This window comes from Castanea sativa, chromosome 4 (assembly GCF_040712315.1).
Source record: "Castanea sativa cultivar Marrone di Chiusa Pesio chromosome 4, ASM4071231v1".
Classification (NCBI taxonomy): Eukaryota; Viridiplantae; Streptophyta; class Magnoliopsida; order Fagales; family Fagaceae; genus Castanea; species Castanea sativa.
Window position 1 is genome coordinate 50,794,252 of NC_134016.1, and position 20,996 is coordinate 50,815,247.

The following is a 20,996-nucleotide window of genomic DNA, read 5'->3' on the forward strand; positions in this document are numbered from 1 at the left end:
TTTCGTTTTTTTTTTTTTTGAGAAAACCGAACATAAGTTGCTCTTTATTTTACCAATATTATTTAAGGATATATTTGGTTCGCCACATAATTAATTTTTAAGTCGGTTGCATAAGTGGCCTGGCAATTGGAAGGAGCAAGAGTTGCCACTCACACATAATTAAAGCTGATACAATCATACAATACTATAGGTGCCAGATAATATTACATAACCTTTTTTGTTTTTTGTTACTATTCTTCTACTTTAATGAATATTGACAACAAAAATTTCTTAGTCAAACAATAGTAAAATCCCTAACTTATATCCTTTATCCTTTTGTTTGCTTGCTGATGTGTCTGGGTTTTTTTTTTTTAATGTATCTGTTTTGTACTAGTTTTTACTCTTATAACCAAAAAATAAATCAGTAACTCAAATCCCCACATTTAATATGTAAATTTTATATTTATTGTACAAGTTATTTTGGAACAACACTAAACTAATCAAAATCTTAAGTTTGTGAATCCAAGTCCAACTATATTATATTAATTTTTTAAATTTTTTATTTTTACCTAATAACTATTTTCATAATTTTTGAAATTCTTTCACTTGCACATATACACCTAACAGTTATTTCATAATTTTCTATTGTTCCACTGCCAATTGCCCATTTCAAATAAATAAAAACCCAAACTATGTCTATTTTAGTTTTTTTTTTTTCCTATTGGAAAATAAATACAAACCCTAGCTATGCTTTAAAAAAAATAAAAATAAACTATGCCTCTTTGTCTTGTACTACATGCCTGATGTAACAATCAGTGACCTCTCTCACGGAAAAAATACAAGATATTTTAAATGCGCGCATCATCTCACTCACATGAGGGTGGGTCTCACGCTTGTAAAGTCTATTCTCATTTAAGTGTGAAGATATTTATATCCGAAACACTTTATATTACCTCTCTGTCACGTGATATCGTTGTAAGTGATATAGCAAAAGAAAAGTTTGTGCAATTTAGTGGTCCAAAAACCTAGTGCTCACTGGTCACTAGCTAGGTTTTCAGCAAGAGTAAGAGAGTAAGTTCATGTAACATATTCTCCTATTTGAAGTAAAAACATGCACTTCTTTTTGCTGGCACTTTAGGCAGCACAACTTGCAAAGAGAAAACCCAAAGGAATGGCTACGTATCATTCAGATAGATTTGACGGAACAAGAAGCATTCAATGGATGCTCTTGTCAACAAAAGTTATACAGATGGCTATATATCTATACTCCATAGGAGGAATTCAGCTAGCTAAGAAGCCTCAACCCTATAATACTGCCAGAACACAGAAGATTCCACCAATATATACACGTATATGTAGCCAAGTAAACCAACAAATGCTTTAACCAATAATGTACAACAACAGCAACAGCAACAGCAACAGCATGAACCTCGCTTTGTTAATCGAAGTAGCAAAAAGATAAAGGTAAAAATAACTGTAATAACAGAATAACTATAACCACAAGAATCAGTTTTAATTGTAATGGGGTAATAAATATATATATATAGTATTTCACACACATAAATATATATATTGTTTCTGATGTCTCTAGCTTAACTACCACAGGGTCTAGGAATCTGTGCATGAGAGACTTGGGAGTCAAAATGGACAGGAACATGGGATCTACAAAAGATCTGGTCTTATTTGGTCGGTTATGTCTGTCCCTCTTGTTCTTCATCCATTGATTTTGCCACCCTTTATTCATGTTCAGCGCATCACTTTAACCTATTGGATATGAAGCAAGAACTTTTAGGTGAAGAACCCTCCTCCATTGGAACTAATAAAAGCTTTGATGTCATGTCAATGATTTTTTTTTATAAAATTTAAATCTGATTTTGAGAGCTCAGGATTTTCTTCATAAACTGCAATAAAAAAATAAAAATAAATCTACAAAATGAGAAAAAAGCCAAGATGTGGAATAGACAAATAAGAATTAATATAATATTGCACATATTATACTTTTTATGTGAGACAGGATTTGAGGGCTTACCCAATTTTTGTAGGGCAGCAGTTGAATATATTATATTAATGGAAGAAACAAAAGTTGTTGAAGAACCCAGACGGATTAAGAAATTTTTGTCTTTGGTCTTCCACATCACAGAATACACTAGCAATATCCTGAAAATGATATGTTTGTAAGTGTTAATGTAAGTGTTAGCTAGGAAGACAAAAAAGGGTCTTTCTTATATCATATTCATTAGTATCTTATTAATGTTGGAAGGGCGTAGAGAAATATATGACTTTAGATGGATAAAGTACTTTGTGAGAAAGGATTATGGAGTAGTGTTGGAGCGTTCCTCTCACAATAGGTGAGCCCACACCACACATTTGTGAGATCTATGTATATTGCACTAGGGACACTCCATAAACCAGTCCCATAAATTTTTCATTTAGATGGGTTTATATATAGTGCATTTGAAATATGTACCTCAGATAAGGCATTTGGCCTTTGCCCATGTTGGAATAATGTTGAACCTGAATTGTCCACAATAGGATAGTTATTTGCAGTGGTAAGGGCTGTGGTTGTGGTTAATTCAGCAAAACCTGTGGGCTGTGTGGGGCTGCATTCTGTCATAGATGGCAGTGTTGAAACCATGCTACTTAATCCCTGAATATAAATCCCTGTCAGAGATAAATAGAGAAAATTCGGGAAATGGATATGTATGCAAGGAAGAGATAGATTTTCCAAAGCTTCTTTACCTCTGGCCTGAGCATGAGTCCATCGAGGTCCATTCCAAAATCATAGAACATGGGATTCACTGAGGCAAGCTTCATTGAAAGGAACTGATACAATAACAAAAACATCATTGATATTACTATAAATACCCTTTTTTAACAAGGCAATAGTAATTAACTAAAGAAACTTAGTTTAGTATTAATTACCTCAACTTGATTTTGTAGGGACTGAACATAATTGATTATCTCATCCAACATGAGGGCCTTTCCGGTTACCTTTTTTTATAAGCAAACCACATGAAGTTGTCAGAATGATACTCTATATTATAAGAAAGACAAAATGAAGACAAAGAACAGAAAATTCACCTTGTCACAGCCCGGAACAAGTCTTTGTAATATCTTCATCCTTTCACTTATTTTCTCTCTTCTTACCTAGAACCATTTGATAGAAAAGATACACAGTTAGAGATAATGTAGTTGTGGTCATAACAGATATTGGGGCAAGCTTTTGTAAAAATGGAGGAAAAACAAGTATGGCCCAAGAATTGGTCTTTTTTGTGACTAAAAATGGAGGAAAAACAAGTACAGACAAGATCTTAACAAAGAAGAAATTTGGAATACCAAACGAAAGAAACTGAACAAAGTTAAACTATAACCTTATTTGATATTAGGTTGGAATTTCGTTTAACAACTTGGGTGCTCTATAAAACTTAACCATTAAGTAAAAATATTCGAAAACAGATCCTAATTAGTTTATTTATTGTGCATACACCTAATTTGCTTTCCAACAATTGAAACCAGTAAATCATTTTGTGTGGAAAAATTGGTGGGTGTTAAAGAATGAATTGTACCCTTTCTGCTAGGCTGTGGCTATCAGTTGCCTGACCCCTCCTTGCTCTTACATGAATGTAACCTGTTGGAGGCTCTTCAGCAACTTTCTCCTGATCTTTCTTTTCAGCTTTAGACTTCTTCCCTTCTTCTTTCAGTGTACCATTGCATTTCCTTTGTTTCTTCATTATTCCTTCTGTCAGATTCTGATAAAATGTGCACCATTTTGACTATCAAATTTATATGACCAAAATATTCAAAAAACTTGAACATAAATCACAACCCGCATGCACAAAAAGATTTTATTTTTATTAGACCTTTGCTACAGGCATCAAAAAACTGCACAGAATAATTTATATGACTAATTAATTTGAATTTTATATTATTTAACTTTAGAGTGTTCTACCTTAGATTGAGTGAGAGAAGAAGCCTTATTTCTGCTCTTCCTCTTCTTCTCCATGGGAGTGACCTTCTGAGTAACTTGCTCACCGCTATCAAGCTTATCCACCACAATTGAAGAATCTGTACTCTGCTTTTTGGTCACAGAAGGCTCATTATCACTAAAAGCAACCTTTGAGCTGTGTTCAAGACAGCTACTTTCGTGAATAGTAACATCAACAGGAATCTCTTGCACAAGTTCAGGTGGGTAAAATTGAGAGAAACCGTTGGTGTTGAGATTTTCATCTTCCCCAAAGCTCGACATCTTAGTATTTGTTGACAAGAAATTTGAGTCAAGAATAAAAGAATTATTGTGGAGGTATGAAAAGGCTGCCATTTAAGAGCTATAGCTTTGAAATTGGAAATGGAATTGTTATGGAGAAAGTGATAGAAGAGAGAAAGCTGGTCTGGTGATACTTGAAGGCAGCCAAAGGTAGCAGTCAAGAAAAGTGGGTTTGAGTCTGTGACAAACTAAGAGGCAAGGTTTATATAAAGTTCAGGGAGAGAGAGAGAGAGAGAGAGAGAGCTCTTCCCATGCAAAGCTTCTGTGCATTTGACTGGTCTTATCTTAGCAATAATCTCTGGCTCTCTCTTAAATGAGCCCCCCCTAATAACAACAACAACAAGAAAAAAAAGACCGAAAAATGAATAGTATTTAGAAGTAAAAAAGAAGAAGAAGAATGAATAGTTGCATGGGGAAGGTGGGGATATTAATTAAAGATCTGAGGCTATATGTGTCTAGCTAGACCTGATTTCACTGCTCTGGGATAAGAAACTAAGAAGCCCTTTATTGTACTTGTTTACTCTCAATAAGTTCTGAAATCTAGGTATCAGTTGTTTACCTCTATTAAACCTGCTCTAAGTAGTAGTGTCAGTAATTATTCACGTATAGGCTTCCTAGCTTCTGCTTAAGAAAAAAATCTAGGAAAACAATATTTATTATCACAACCGTTAACAATTTACCATGATAAAATTGTGATAAAAGAAGAAGAAGTTATAGATGCCATGTTTATGAGGATAACTTTCAAACCCTTTTTATTATAAATAGAAAACTTAACTCTAGTTAAACCACTTCTTGTTTTTAGGTGAAAAGGAGTTAAATTAAGAAAAATCTTAGTGATATATCCAAATTTACAATATCTTTAACTGTCAACTTGTAATTTGTGTATTAAAATCCACTTTTTCACCAAGTACCCATGTGCCCATGTTGTTCTCATGTATAGGAGTTGTAATTCAAATTACAAGTTAATACTTAAACATACTATGAAAATGGGTATAGATTTAGATGTGTCCATAATATTTACAAAGTTTAGGATAAAAAACACTATTGCAACTATCATTTGGCTGGTAATATAAGCATAAGGATCAAAATACATCACAAAAGGTTCCTAGTTACTAGTTAGAACACTTTCCTGCCTTAACCCAAAATGTCCGGATAAAAGATCATTTATTGATGCGTGTGTTGGATCTATATGTCTCTTTAAAAGGCTAGAACAACAAACTATAATCATAGATCAACACACTATAAGGAGGAGACAAGTCAGTCGTTTTAGTAGACGTCAAATCAGCAATACTAGACTACTAAGTGATCATTTACGTTTTTTACTCTAATTTTAATTTTTTATGTATAATTATCCTTTTATCTATATTTTTTTAAGCTCAATAAACTAATGAAACTGATCAAAACACTATATAAGGAGGAGACAATAAAGTCGTTTTAGTAGACGTCAAATCAGCAATTCTAGACTACTAAGTGATCATTTACGTTTGTAACTCTAATTTTAATTTTTTATGTATAATTATTCTTTTATCTAATTTTTTATAAGCTCAATAAACTAATGAAACTAAATTATATTAAGAGTGTAAAAGATAAATTATCATAAAACAGATGTCATAAGTTAAATTATTATTGTATTTATAAAATAAAGCATAAAAAAAGAAAAAAGAGAGGCTAATTATAAGAAGAGATCTTTTTCATTCCTTTCTTATTGTTTCTTTTTTGGGGAGGTAAGTATAAGAGATCCATTGTACGTCAAAAGTATAGGCATCGAAAATACATTGTTATTATTGGATTCTTGTGGCAAAATTGAAAGTACCCCATTATATGAATAGGAATCACATTCTGGGGTTGTCATTTAAAGCAGCCGATGGGTACCATCAAAGGTAAAAAGTTCATTGTCAGTAGAAAGAGTTTACCATAGAGAGAGAGAGAGAGAGAGGACAATTAATACCTCCTCTTCTCTTTTTGCTGCTATTCAATAAGAAATTAAAAAAGAAGACAAAAATTACAAAGTATTTGATCATGGGCATTAACTGGCTTGCTAAAAACTTATTTCATTTTATATATTTTTAATTAATTCATTAATGATGGGATAGTACATAGGTATTTCATATCCTGGCTAGAACTCTGGTTTATCTCTCTTCTTCATATATTAATGGGAGAGGCAGTGAACTTCTTGAAGCATATATATATCCCCCCCGACCCTCTCTCTCTCTCTCTCTCTCTCTCTCTCTCTCTCTCTCTCTCTCTCATTTTTTTAAGACTTCCCATAAAGATAATTAGGCTATATTACATGTCAGAGTACTCTTTTATAACTAGTTATAAACCTATAAGGTAAGGGATGAGTGAACCGCTGACTTATGTTTGGTCAGAAATTGTAGAGAAAATAAATGTTTTTTTTTTTGGTTGAGAGAATAGAAAAAATAAATATGATTGGTTTAAAGAGAGTGATTGTAGGATTTTACAACTTTATGTATATATATATACACGTGTGTGTGTTCAAATAGAATATAATTAAAATTTTATCTTTTTATATGAAAAAATATATATTTATTATGTTGTAGATGTGAAATGGATAATACAATTTAATGATGGTTTTAGTTTTTTTTTTTTTTTTTTTTTTTGTAGAAGAAATAGTGAAATATGGGAGCCTAAATCTTGTCATTAATTGGTCAAAAATTAAATTGAAAGAGTAGATCGAAATGAAGGACCTAAGGGAATAACCATGAGCTAGCCCATCTGGCTGTTGCTTGGCCCAACTCGACTCCAACTATATGTTCGACAGCTTAGGCCCTATATTGGAGAGTAGGAATTGCCCAGTAATTTTATTTTTTTTAAAGGTTCTACATTTCGTATTATAGCATTGGTCTAAATTTTCTATATTGTGAACGTTTTTCATCATACCTTATGCAAATATAATATTAGTATTATGCTTGTAATGATGTTCATTCATAACTTAATCAAGAATCATACGATCATGAAAACTAAACAAAACATTTCAAGGATAATCAAAATTAAATAATAAAAGATAAAGTAAATTTTTTTTAAAATCATTTTAAATTATTTGACAAATGCACACATATGTCATACAATTTTCTTTATCAAAGATTACAAAATAAATTAAGAAAATTCTTTTAAATTCCTTGAGTATTTTTATGATTAAGTTTTAATCAGATTAGTTTTTTTTTTTTTAATTTTTTAAAGTCTTTTGGTAATAAAGTTTCAACAAAAGTAAATGTTAATAATCTTACTAGAAAATTTGAAGATAAACAAGTTTACCTTATTATTAGATAAAAGGGAAAAGGGGTAGTTGTCATGCCCCGCCCCCATGTGCATGATATTGTCCTTTTTGGACGGCTCGAAGGCTCTCCTAGTCCCTCAAGGTTTTGTTCTTCCCACGTGACACCAACCCTCATGGGAAAAGGCCTCATATGTAACGACCCAAGAAACTGCAAATTTCAGATTCATTTGTTGGTCTAGGCCAATTTACCACAGCTTCCACCTTTTTAGGATCAACAAAAATGTCATCCTTAGATATTACATGCCCCAAAAACTTTACCTCATCTAACCAAAATTCACACTTCTTAAACTTGGCATATAATTTTTGCTCCCTCAATACCTGCAACACCATCCTCAAATGTTCTAATTTGATTGTGTGTGATGCCCTAATTTGATTGATTATGTAATATGTGTAGGTGTGTGATAAGTCCCACATCGAGTATTTACTGGGTTGAACTGGGTTTTAATAACAACTACAAAAAGCCTTAATTGAAATTAATCATTTGAGATATAGCGTAGATGTGGCTAACGCAGATGTGGTTAGTGCTTTTTCTTGAGTCATTACATATAGTATCAGAGTCGGCCCGGTAACCTTGTGTGGGCTCAGAAACACTACTCCACAAAGTAGGCCCTAATGAGGACGTTAGGGATTTAAGTAGGGGAGATTGTGATGCCTCAATTTGATTGATTGTGTAATGTGTGTGGATGTGTGATAAGTCCCACATCGAGTATTACTAGGTTGAACTGAGTTTTATTAACAACTACAAGGAGCCTTAATTGTGACTAGTCCTTTTGAGACATAGCGTAAATGTGGTTAGCGCTTTTTTTTGGGTTGTTACTGTAGTACTTATAATGAATCTTGTGGTGAAATTATGTTGTACAATCTCTAATATATATTCTGAGCCATATAGTGTAACACATGGAATTTATTACCCAATTTTTATTATTAAAACAAAATTTATGGTAGAATATTAAAATAATACAATAGATATTTAAACCTCTTTTAAATTTCTAGAAACTCTTGTTGGTATGATTTTATTCATAATTTTTTGTCTTGAACGTTTTGAAAATTTGGTAGTAGATTTGTAGTTAGGGCAACTATTTTAGTAATTTTAATTTACTTATAGTGTGTCACATGTCGTAAGGAGAGAGAGAGAGAGAGAGAGAGAGAGAATACAGCTCTTGTATGCATGGTACGAAACTAGCTAGAGAAAATATTAATTTATAGATATTGTTGTTTTAAATAACTTGTCAACAACATACGATTGAAACAAAGTTTGGATACTATTCTAGAAGTCCCTCGATCTCCATTCATTACATAAACTTTAAAATAAAAAAAAAGGTCGCAGAAAGCTAATTGTCTACCCAATGATATGGCCGATTTCGACCATCAAATCAACATCACTATTCGATCGACACAAAGCCCCTATACCTCGTTTTAGCTAGTTGAATAGGTATATGTCTTATAATGCGGTGTTTTTCTTTGATTCTAGATGAACGCATGTGCAAAGTCTCATGACTCTCTTGTTTTGAATAAGATAATACGAGATAAGGATTGCAAAAAGAAGAAGAAGAAGAAGAAGAAGAAAAAGAAGAAGATAGTGATAATAAGTTGAACACTCTCATAAAGACCATGATTGCGTGTTTAATCTACCTACGTATATATGATTGAATACGTTTCTTTTTCTTTGTAGTTCTATGATCTATTATACTATAAGAACCATGTGTCTACTTGAAATTGGTGCAATGCACCTAATTGTGAAATCCAAAAAATATGTATAACAGACAGAACACACACACATGCATAAAATACTTAAGCCATTTGGTATCTTCATTTCGATCTGGCAAGCCCTTGACAAAGTCAAATGATAGGGCTAAGCTTGTAACTAGCTACAAATTATGGAAGCTAAGCTACAGTGGTAATGTCTTTCGCATTTGAGTGAGGTAAGTCCAAGAATGTACCAAATAAACGTGTTAAATAATACTGTTGCGGAATGAAGTACTGTTTTGGACGCGTGCATGCACCATGAATACAACGCAAACAATGCAATGCAACGCGGAGAGTAAGAAAGCTGGAGAAAGGGTGAGATAGTGGGGTGGGGGTCCTGTACTTTTGTGTTTGCATTAACTGCTATACTGTGCCTGGTTGAATTCAGAGCGATTCGGACATATATCTAATCTGGGAGGAAGAGCCAGCAATCCTTTTCTCTCTCTTTCTCTCTGTGTGACATTGTCTCTGTCATGAATGAATGTATCATTCACTCAATCAATCACTAATAACATTGAGGTATCTTTCAGGTTCGTTCAGGGCTCTGCAGTCTCTGTGTCGACTGTGGCTGTTGCCTTGAAAAGCACAACCTACAAGGATTTAGACTTTTCAAAGGGTTGTTATTGTGAATTAGTGATGCAGATGCTTGTCGTACCTATGAGTCTATGACCCTATCCTCTTTCACAATCTGATCACTACGGATGTCGATTTATAATTGGATTTTAGGACTTATGCATAGAACACTTTTTTTGTTGTTGATAAGTTTATACATATAGAACACTTGCTCGGAAAAATAATAATTAGGTGCACCAAACAGAAAATGATACTTAATTATATATGGTGGCGGCAGAGTTTTTTTGGTTAGAAGTTTCATCAAAAAGTTTAAATTATACAATATTTAATAGGGTAAAATATAAAATTGATCTTCTAAACTTTTTTTAGATTTCATTTCAATCCTCTAACTTTTAAATTTATTTAATTAATGATTGAAAAATATTTTCAAGATTTTTATTTTCAAAAAATTCTAACAAAAGTTAATAGATTTATCTTAATTGAATAAATCTGAAACTTAGATGACTAAAATGAACGAAAATAAAGTTAAAGGATCAATTTTGTATTTTAGCATATTTAATAAAAATGGTCATGCTAACGAATGCCCTTAGGGCATTGGTTAACAATCCATTTAAGGAAAGTTTTAAAACCAGTTTTATGGGAAATGAAAAAGTTGTCAAAACATTAATCGCTATATTTCATTTTTTCATAAAAACTTTCTTTAAATGGATTATTAACCAATACCCTAAAGGCATTCGTTAACATTTCCCTTAATAAAAATGATACTTATATCTCATTATTAATAATGCAAACTATATCTCATTCAAAATTTTAGTTAAATAAAAAAAAATTGGATTTTTCTTTCTGTTTGTAAATGCCCAATATATTGTTAAAATGACCAAAATTTGACTACAAACTTAGTTGTAGCCTAAAACAACAAATTTTACTAAACAAATTAAAATGACTACATATTCTAAAAATCTAACCGTTGAATTGTATGATTTTTATGTTCTTAAAACACATGTTAAGTTTCATGTCAATCGGATATTATTTACTATTTGATCCATAAACTTATTTTGTGCATATAATTTTAGACTAGAAAAACTCAAATATTAAACATTTAATTGATGACATAAGCTATTTATCTTTAATCTTTTTGAAGTTTTGCAAGTATGGAGAATATAAGAAAAAAATGTAATCTATTTGTGGAATTGTTAAAATTTATATCTAATAAAAAAATATTAAGTGGAGTTATAGCCTTAATCAACAAACAAGTTTATTACTAAATTTTATCCAAAGTTTAGCGATTAATGTTTTGACAACTTTTTCATTTCCCATAAAAGTGGTGTTAAAACTTTCCTAAAATGGATTGTTAACCAATACCCTAAGGGCATTCGTTAGCATTTATCTTAATAAAAATGATAGTTATATCTCATTATTAATAATGCAAACTATATCTCATTCAAAATTTTAGTTAAATAAAAAAAGAAATTGGATTTTTCTTTCTGTTTGTAAATGCCCAATATATTGTTAAAATGACCAAAATTTGACTACAAACTTAATTGTAGCCTAAAACAACAACTTTCACTAAACAAATTAAAATGACTACATATTCTAAAAATCTAACCGTTGAATTGTATGTTTTTTATGTTCTTAAAACACATGTTAAGTTTCATGTCAATCGGATGTTATTTACTATTTGATTCATAAACTTATTTTGTGCATATAATTTTAGACTACAAAAATTCAAAAATTAAACATTTAATCGATGACATAAGCTATTTATCTTTAATCTTTTTGAAGTTTTGCAAGTATGGGGAATATAAGAAAAAAATGTAATCTATTTGTGGAATTGTTAAAATTCATATCTAATAAAAAAAATATTAAGTGGAGTTATAGCCTTAATCAACAAACAAGTTTATTACTAAATTTTATCCAAAGTTTAATTATATTGAACCTAAAAAAATTTAGGGTGATCACACATTTTTTTTAGGTAAAAAAATCATAAATTTTTAAATTTTATATATAATAATGATTTTTTTTCCAGGCCAAGGTGGTCCAGACTACCCTGACTCTAACTTGAAGCCACCAATGAATATATATATGTTATGGATGTGGATGAGTCCATAGCATCATTCTCCAATTTTTTTTTCTTTTTAAAAAAAAAGCTATGCGAATCAATACTAATATATACAATGTGGATATATACTATTTATTTCCATTTAAAATGAGATGGTCTATTTCTTACATGTTAAAGTTGTCATTAATATGTCACAGAGAGAGAGAGAGAGAGAGAGAGAGAGAGAGAGAGAGAGAGAGAGAGAGAGAGAGAGAGAGAGAGAGAGAGAGAGAGAAGAATTTAATGTGATTAGGCCTATAACAAAAGATTCTTGATGGCTACATATTTGTTGTTTAAGTGTATTTCTTATAATAAACCTAATATATGGTTTATATACTAGGTCAACCCTAAATAATTAACCAAAGACTAAGCTAAAGTTAGTTTGCTTGTTATATACTTACAATGTCGTACATCAACTTACTTACAATAGGTTATGGACCTATAAGATCAAAATATCTTTAACATTGTATATTAAAATTTTATTAATTCACAAATTTAAAGCTGAATGTAGTATTATATTATTTAGTCGATTGTTATTTGTTGGTGTACAGTATAAAGAGTAAAATTTAATAAGATAATAAATAAAAGAGCGAGAGGATTAGAAAATAATGATAGACAAAAATGAAAATGGATTGATAATTTCTCATGTTAATTTGAGATAGCAGAAAAGGAAAAAGAAAGTGTGAAAAAGAAATAAATTATTAGTTTATATTTGGATCCACTATTTAGAAAATAAGAATACTCTCGAGATAAATAGATGGAGTGTTCCCCGTTAAGGTGTTCAAAAATCGAAGGTTTGATATTGCCTCAATCAAGAAAAATTAAGTCATGACATGATGACGTATGTACATGATTTAATTGTGATTGAGCGTGACTAATATGTGATTAAGCTAACTTGAGCAAAATAAAGTGAGAAAATAATTTGAGTAGGAAATTAAATTAAACTTACTTCATTAAAATAACAAAGTTACTACAAACGAGATTAAATCTTTATCTATACTAAACGATAAAATTTTAGGGAAAAAAACAAACATGGTTTTGGTATGGGGTTGACTTGTCATTTTCTTGAAATGATGACTCTAGTTATACTTGTGTCTTTGTTGTAGGATATATGTCTTCATGACTTAACAATCGGGTTAATACTGATTTCAGGACAAAATAACATGCAGTCCTAGCACAATATTATTATATGAAAAAAACTTAAAACCTAAGCTAGGATAATAGGATTATCCACTTGACTTTCATCAAAAGCATTTCGAAAGTGATTTAACATTAATCTTAGGAGTTTCAATCGGAAAAGTATTGTTATATATAGCAGCAAATAATGAGCATTGTGAAAGATAGAAAAACTTGTTTCTTTCTATTAAAAAAGAAAAATAGTAAACTTTACCTAATTTTTGTTTCTCATGTAGCGGCCAACCACCGATTCTCATTAATAAACAACATTATATGATCAGCACCAGCTAGCAAAAGTGCAAAAACATTTAACACACCGACCAATTGAAATATTATTGCACCTTTATTTGTCATTACTATAGCAAGAATAAACTTGGCATTCATCACATTTTCAATAGTTTTTTCGTTTCTATTATCTTCTTCTCCTTCTGATGGTTTCTTGTGAAAGGTAAGGCCTAGTCAAAGGCCCCAGAAGATTGGCTTCTAAGAAATCTCGATCATAAATGCGTAGAGTTCTTGAAGATATCGACAGGGTAATTGGTTGGTACTACAATACAAAACAATATTGAAGATGAATTGAGCAAGCAATTTGAGCTCCTCAAGTATTTGTGGACCGTAAATCTTTTGAGTTTGACAAATCGGCCACGCGTGTTAGATGTGGGTTGTTTGTTGTCCTGATTTTGGTGATGGGACTATGTAGTCCCTTTGTTTCTGTATTGAATTTTGGCTATTTCTCCCGACAAAGGACTGTGAAGTCTGTGATCAATTTAGCTACATATTTACACCTATTCTTATTAATATAATGCTTAACTTACATTCTAACCGTTGAGTTGCATTACGCTCCTTCCTCAGGTCCGATGCAATCAAATCACAATCTGAGGGGACGTTTAGTTAATTGTGTTGTGTTTTTTATGTGAAATACATTACAATGATGTGATATTAAAATTTTTTGTTTATTTACTTTTTTCCAAACATTACCATAATCTAAAATTACAAAATATATCACATCACCTTCTTAAACAATGTAATATTGTATTTTTGTATTGAAACTACATTAATGTAAGATTACAATCATATATTATTATAGTGTAATGTAATATCACGACAAACCGAATGTCATCTTAGAGAAATGGATTTCTCATGTTTTATCGTGGAAAGTATTTTATGTATGTCTAATGTTTTGTGTTTTCATCTTTGTTTCATATCTCTTTTACATTCAAGTACACAATAATTGGCAGATGTATTCATTTATGTTTTAGAGGGGCCATATTATTATTATATCCTTCAACTGGGGCTTATGGAATGCATGAATCTCCTGGAAGCTAACTTTGGATCCCTCATCATATATCAGTGCCATCTCTAGCTAACAAGTTGAAAGAGAAATTTCCATTTTGGTGTATGATATACATATATATGACTTCACGTTTTTTTGGTGACATGGCTGCCTTCATGTGTGTTTCTGTCCTCCTATCTAGACTAGGTATATAATTGTTTCATCAATTCTGACAAGGCTGTATTCCCAAAAGCCCCTACAGTAAGAAAGATTTTTAGACTGGCAACTTTGGTTAATTGCTTGAAAATTGAAATTGGTACAAAATATCAACAATTCATTGGAAACAAGAAGTTCAAGCCAGAAGAAGTTCAAGTTAATGAAAGGTTGACAATGGTGTTTATCAAAAAAAAGAAGAAGAAGAAGTTCAAGCCAGAAGAATTAATACAAAATACTTACAAACTAACATGGTAATGAATAGTATTATTAATTTATGCTATTTCATTAACATTATGAATCAATGTTTGAATTACATACTTTTTTTATGATTAGTGATATATACGTTTATATAGTGAAATTCATATATAATATATTTAACATTGCTCCAACGTGTTTTCTTATTGTTTAAACAATTGTGAGCTACACTACCTGTACATATAAATTGTCAAGGACCAAATTATCTAAATTGAAAGCTTAAGTAGATAAGCTTGCTGGGCCAAATCTCCACCTAAATATTACACTCTCTTACCGACTACTTCCTACTAAGAAACAAAGAGTACACTCAATCTTTCTGAAATGTATTGGACAGCAACAATATCATACAAATTTAGGACACTATCTTCGAAAATATAGGTAACTTGACCTTATCAATTTCATTAAGTAAGACAAGAGTACCGTTGATAGAAAGTTTGTGTCGTTAATCATAGCAATATGATTAACGACAGATATGGTCCCCATTAAGAGTGTGCATGCTAGCTAGCTGAAGCAAATATATCTATAATCCAAGTTGATTTGGAGTGTTATTAGATTCCTCACAATGTGGCCCCTCTAAATTGCGGCACCAGATTTTTTATTTTTGGACTGTTTATATGGGGTGTTGTTTGCATTAAGATAATCAACCGTCAGTTTAGTGTGTAAACCTAATTATATCTGGTGCACTATTATAAATGTTTTGAGTTTAAGGGGAAAAACATGTGAAGAAACTATATATGGTTCCGTTAATTAGGCATGTGGGGTTTGAATCTCGCCTATATAATGAGAAGATGTATTGTTTTAATAATTATGATGGAGTGGACGTTATAAATTGATAAATTGGTGTTGATAGAAGGCAAATTATAAGGTGAGAGAGAAACAATTAGGATAGTTTATAGTATTAAACAATCAGAAATATGTCGAACCTTCTCCAGTAACCAAACAGACTCATTGGGCAACAATATCCGAACGTCTCCCATACCCACAACATCCAAGGCTGCACCATCAACCAAATACACCTTACCAAAATCACCTGCAACATAATTCTGTATAATTTCTCGATGTGAAGTGGTATGAAACGAAGCTCCTGAGTCCAAAACTCAATCATCAAGTGGACTGTCTACTGCAAGAAGTAATGCATCCTGTACCTATTATGTTCAGCATTAGCAGAATCATCTTCATTCTTCTTCTTAGGACTTTTGCATTACCTCCTAAAGTGGCCTGTTTTCTAACAGTTCCAGCTTTGTACTTGTTGGCCTGATCTAGATTTACTTCTATTCTTTTTAGAATTTGTAGATTTTGATCTGCCCTGATTTGAATTTCTATCATTACCTCTACCTCTTGTCTCAAGGTTTAGGGCAAAACTAGATCCTGAGGTTTCGCCTGTATTTCTTCTACAAATCTCCTCAGCTAGAATTAAATCTCATATGTTATTGTATTTCAACTTTTCTTTTTCCTATAGAATTGCTTACTTGCCGTCCTCATTGCCTCCCAACTGTTTGGAAAAGAAGCCAAAATGATTAGTGCATGGATCTCATCATCAAAATCAAGTTCTACAGACAACAATTGATTTGTGATAGTATTAAATTCATTCAGATGCTATGCTACTAATGCGTTCTCTACTATCTTCAAATTGAATAGTTTCTTCATTAGATGCAGCTTGTTGTTTGCTGATAGTTTTTCATACATACTAGACAAAGCCTTCATCAGATTTGTTGTGGTCTTCTCCTTTACAACATTGTGTGCAACAGACCTAGACATAGTTAACCTGATAACTTCCAGTACCTATCTGTCAAGAAGAGGTCATTCTTCATCCTTCATAGTCGCAGGTTTTTCCCTAGAAGCGGCAGATGCAACTTCTTCCCATAAAGATCATCCTCGATTTGCATCCTCTAGAATCCAAAGTCTGTGTCATTGAAATTTTCTATTTCAGACACCTTTCCTGCTTCCTCTACCATTGCTCCCACTCAAACCTAACCCTAGTCTCTAATACAAGTTGTAGGGAATTAACATGAAATTCTCAAACCTGTGAAAAATAAAAAATAAAGAAAACACATGCCAAAAGAAAAAAAAAATCACACGCACAAGACAGTATTTACGTGGTTCGGCAATTTACCTATGTCCACAGAATTGCAGAGGTTTCAGTATTATCAGTAAAAAAACTTACAAAATGCAGTCGTACAGTTTTTCACTCTCACAAAAACAATGACAAGAAACCATAATCACCAAAACAATGGTTTCTATATCCTGCGCACATAATTCACAATGAACTACAAAACGGACTACATAGACTAAGTATCAGAAAATCTCTCATTAAAAACTACACAACATTATTCTGGATCAGGTCGGGTCTTCAACCGAATCAAACACAAATATGCTCCACAAAGCCCAACAATATATAGTATCTTTAACATTGCTCCAACGTGTTTTCTTATTGTCTAGATAATTGTGAGCTACACTGTGTATATAAATTGTCAATGACCAAATTATCTAGATTGAAAGCTTAAGTAGGTAAGCTTGCTAGGCTAAATCTCCACCTAAATATTACACTCTCTTACCGACTACTTCCTACTAAGAAACAAAGAGTACACTCAATCTTTCTGAAATGTATTGGACAGCAACAATATCATACAAATTTAGGACACTATCTTCGAAAATATAGGGAACGCGACCTTATCAATTTCATTAAGTAAGACAAGAGTACCGTTGATAGAAAGTTTGTGTCGTTAATCATAGCAATATGATTAACGACAGATATGGTCCCCATTAAGAGTGTGCATGCTTGCTAGCTGAAGCAAATATATCTATAATCCAAGTTGATTTGGAGTGTTATTAGATTCCTCACAATGTGGCCCCCCTAAATTGCGGCACCAGATTTTTGTTTTTTGGACTGTTTATATGGGGTGTTCTTTGTATTAAGATAATCAACCGACAGTTTAGTGTGTAAACCTAATTATATCTCGTGCCCTATTATAAATGTTTTGAGTTTAAGGGGAAAAACATGTGAAGAAACTCTATATAGTTCCGTTAATTAGGCATGTGGGGCTTTGATATGAGAAGATGTATTGTCTTAATAATTATGATGGAATGGATGTTATAGATTGATAAATTGATGTTGATAGAAGGCAAATTATAAGGTGAGAGAAAAACAATTAGGATAGTTTATAGTATTAAATAAAAAACCCAATGAACCGTTTATATTATATTAAAGTGTCTGTTTAGAAACAATTTATTTAGTTGAAACTAAAAAATTTTTGCTAAAAAATACTATAGATGAAGCTAAAAAGTAGCTAAAATAGTACAATGGGGTCATGAATAGTACCAAAAAGTGCAATGGACCCCATGAATAGTAGTAAAAATAAGCTGAATAATAAAAAAAAACTAGTTTTTTGAGCAATCTCAAACGCACACTAAAGTTGCGTCTGGGAATAGATTATAAAGTCAACTTATTTTACTATTTCGCTTATTTTTTGCACTATTCATGGCTTCCACTACACTTTTTGATACTATTTATAGGTCTCACTGTACTATTTCAACTAGTTTTTACCTTTATCTATAGTACTTTCAACAATAAAAAATTTCAGTTTCAGCTAAATAAGCAGTTTTCAAACGGACCCTAAGTCAAGTGGGTTTGGATAGGGAGGCTGCGTCTGCGTTTCACATTTGAGACTTTTTTTTTCCTGCGCACAGGTTTCAACAGGAGACATGATGCACTGTTCACCACTGTGCGTGAACAGTAATCGCATAGTGGTGCCCTGTTCATGTACTTTTATGCTTTTTTAATTAAAAATGGGACCCGCAGTACTATTCACACATTTAAAAATTATTTTTCTACAGTATTTTTAGTTTTCAGTTGTATCCAAACGGACCCTAAGTCTTTTTTATTTTGTCAATTAAAATCTCAAATTCATGAAATTGTTTCAGGTTAAAGACTCAATCAATTGTAACTATTTATTTCCTCTACTTTGAAAACTAACATATTAAATCCTCAAATTTTAAAAATTAAAAAAATTAAAGATTATGATTTGAAAAAAGAGATGTTAACAAAACTTATATACAAGAATTCAATCAATAATTCCCTTTAAAGAACTTTAATTAAAAATGCTGCATTTTAATGAATATACGGTTTTAAGTTTTCATATATAGAAATTTAAATATGAAAAATGCTTCACATATATATAATATCATTTGGTTTAGACCTTATCAAACTCTATCAAATTGGCATGAGTAAGATTGGACTTTTCTTACGTAATTTCCCCAAAGAACTATGAAGTTAACACTAGAAGTGTAATCACATATATAGCATTTCCACGAAGTTGCTCACATATATGCATCCACAAAGAACTTGAACAAGAAAAAGGTCAATTTATATTGAAATCATCATCAATAAAAAATTAAAAAAAAAAAAAATCATACGCGGTTTCTTTTTTAAACGCGTAAACACAGTTCCTAATTTTTAATCATATATATAGTACATAGTTTTTTCTTGCTAAAATATATAGTACATAGCTGATGAAGGAATGCATGCACAAAAATTGTACAAGTACTATACATAGAGAACTGTGTGCTAATTGTGTTTGAAATTTTGTACGTGGGAGAAAGAAAGAAAGAAACAAATATTTCCGTGCAATAAACACTGCTCGTTTTCACAAAACATTGCAGCCATAAAAAATGGCAAAGCAAACGCAAGGGCTCACAGTACTTGTTGATACAGTTTTTTACGTACGAGTTCATGTCTTTTTTTATAAAAACTGTACCTTTTATAATGTCTTGGGTTAAAAGAAACAGACAATTTTGTCACTTTGGATAAATTTTTATATCTTTTTGTACGTTTGAAAAATTGGAAAGTGTTCTTGATTTCTTGGCTAGATATCATCACCGTGCCTTATCAAAATCAAGTTGCTGGCAATATATATATGTCAAGCTTGTACTAGTGATCCTTTTCAGTAAAGATATATATTGTTTGGGGATTCAATAATTCAAATTGTAAGGACTTGCCTCGTTTAGATGGTAGTGGACAAGTTGAGTTCTTTGCAAGGTCTTGGGTCCTGGTTCTACTATATATGATTAATGCACTATCATAATTCTTAGACAACCACATTCACAATTTTAGTGAAAAAAAAGGGGAGCCCACTTAATCCCTAGTTCCTTCCCGTCAGTCACACATAATCTCACATATGGAGTAGAAAAACAATTTCTTTCAATTTTCTTATAGAATTTTAACCAATGTCGTCTAGTTTATAATAATTGCTCTCATTATCAGGCTAAGACGCCAGTTGTTATTTGATGTAAATGGGATTCGAACCCTATATCTCTTATTCGACAAAAAAAAAAAAAAAAACTTTACTAGTTAAACTAATTAAAACATACTTAAAAAAAATTTAATATAAAGGAAAACATTAAACTATGAGCAGTTTTATATAAGAGACTCACAAACTAATGTATAATGAATATGATTAATCCCACTTCAATGATAAATTAATTAAATTTTTATTTTTTTTAATAATTAATAACACAACAATTTGTAAAGATGATATATTTAAATTTATGGTATCTTTATTATCACTGTGCATGTCAAAAATATCGTTAACAGGTTCGACCTATTTTTGGGCTCACAATTTATTTGTATTGTGGGTTTTGGGTTTCCTACTATGGGTGGTCCTTCACCTGGAGACCCAGCCACTCACTCTAGATTTTGCAAGTCTTTCTCTCTCTCACAAAGTCACTCCTCCTTTTCTTGAAATAGTCACTCTTTTCTTTGTGTTTTCTCCTCAAAATTGTCAACCCCCATTCCTCCTTCTTTTCTCCTATTTATAGGCTAAGATAAGTGGAGATGTTATGATTACTCCCCCTTACTAGTGCGAATGGGGGTCCAATTCCATCATTTCTAAGTGGATGTTCTATCGGGAGAGGTGGTAATGGCATTGGAACTAACTCTCACCTCCAAAAGCCCGCTCGGTAGCAATATTCCCAAAGACACAACCGAGCGGCCGAGTACAGGGTGTCTTCTAGCAATAGCGCCTCCGACCAGGTTAGAGATGATCGGGAGGGGCTTGCTTTGGGTATCTAGGACGGTGCAGTCTCATTTCAGCTCTTAGGCCCAAGTTGGGCCCTAAGGCGT

The 20,996-nt window shown here is 31.9% G+C and overlaps 1 protein-coding gene across 3 annotated transcripts; it reads right to left on the reverse strand.

Moving 5' to 3' along the window:
• Window positions 1–1,390: 1,390 nt before the first annotated feature.
• Window positions 1,391–4,435, reverse strand: LOC142630397 (basic helix-loop-helix protein 80). Of its 3 annotated transcripts, none has more exons than XM_075804386.1 (8): window positions 3,929–4,435; window positions 3,546–3,728; window positions 3,061–3,126; window positions 2,902–2,970; window positions 2,719–2,802; window positions 2,447–2,626; window positions 2,009–2,136; window positions 1,391–1,743 (listed from the first exon to the last, which is right to left on the reverse strand). In XM_075804386.1, the coding sequence occupies exons 1-7, from the start codon at window positions 4,295–4,297 to the stop codon at window positions 2,044–2,046; spliced, it is 1,044 nt and encodes a 347-aa protein (XP_075660501.1). In that variant the 5' UTR covers window positions 4,298–4,435; the 3' UTR covers window positions 1,391–1,743; window positions 2,009–2,043. The 3 variants fall into 3 exon arrangements, with proteins under 3 accessions (XP_075660501.1, XP_075660500.1, XP_075660499.1); XM_075804385.1 differs by having other exon boundaries at window positions 1,391–1,795; XM_075804384.1 differs by having other exon boundaries at window positions 1,391–1,880.
• Window positions 4,436–20,996: the final 16,561 nt, after the last annotated feature.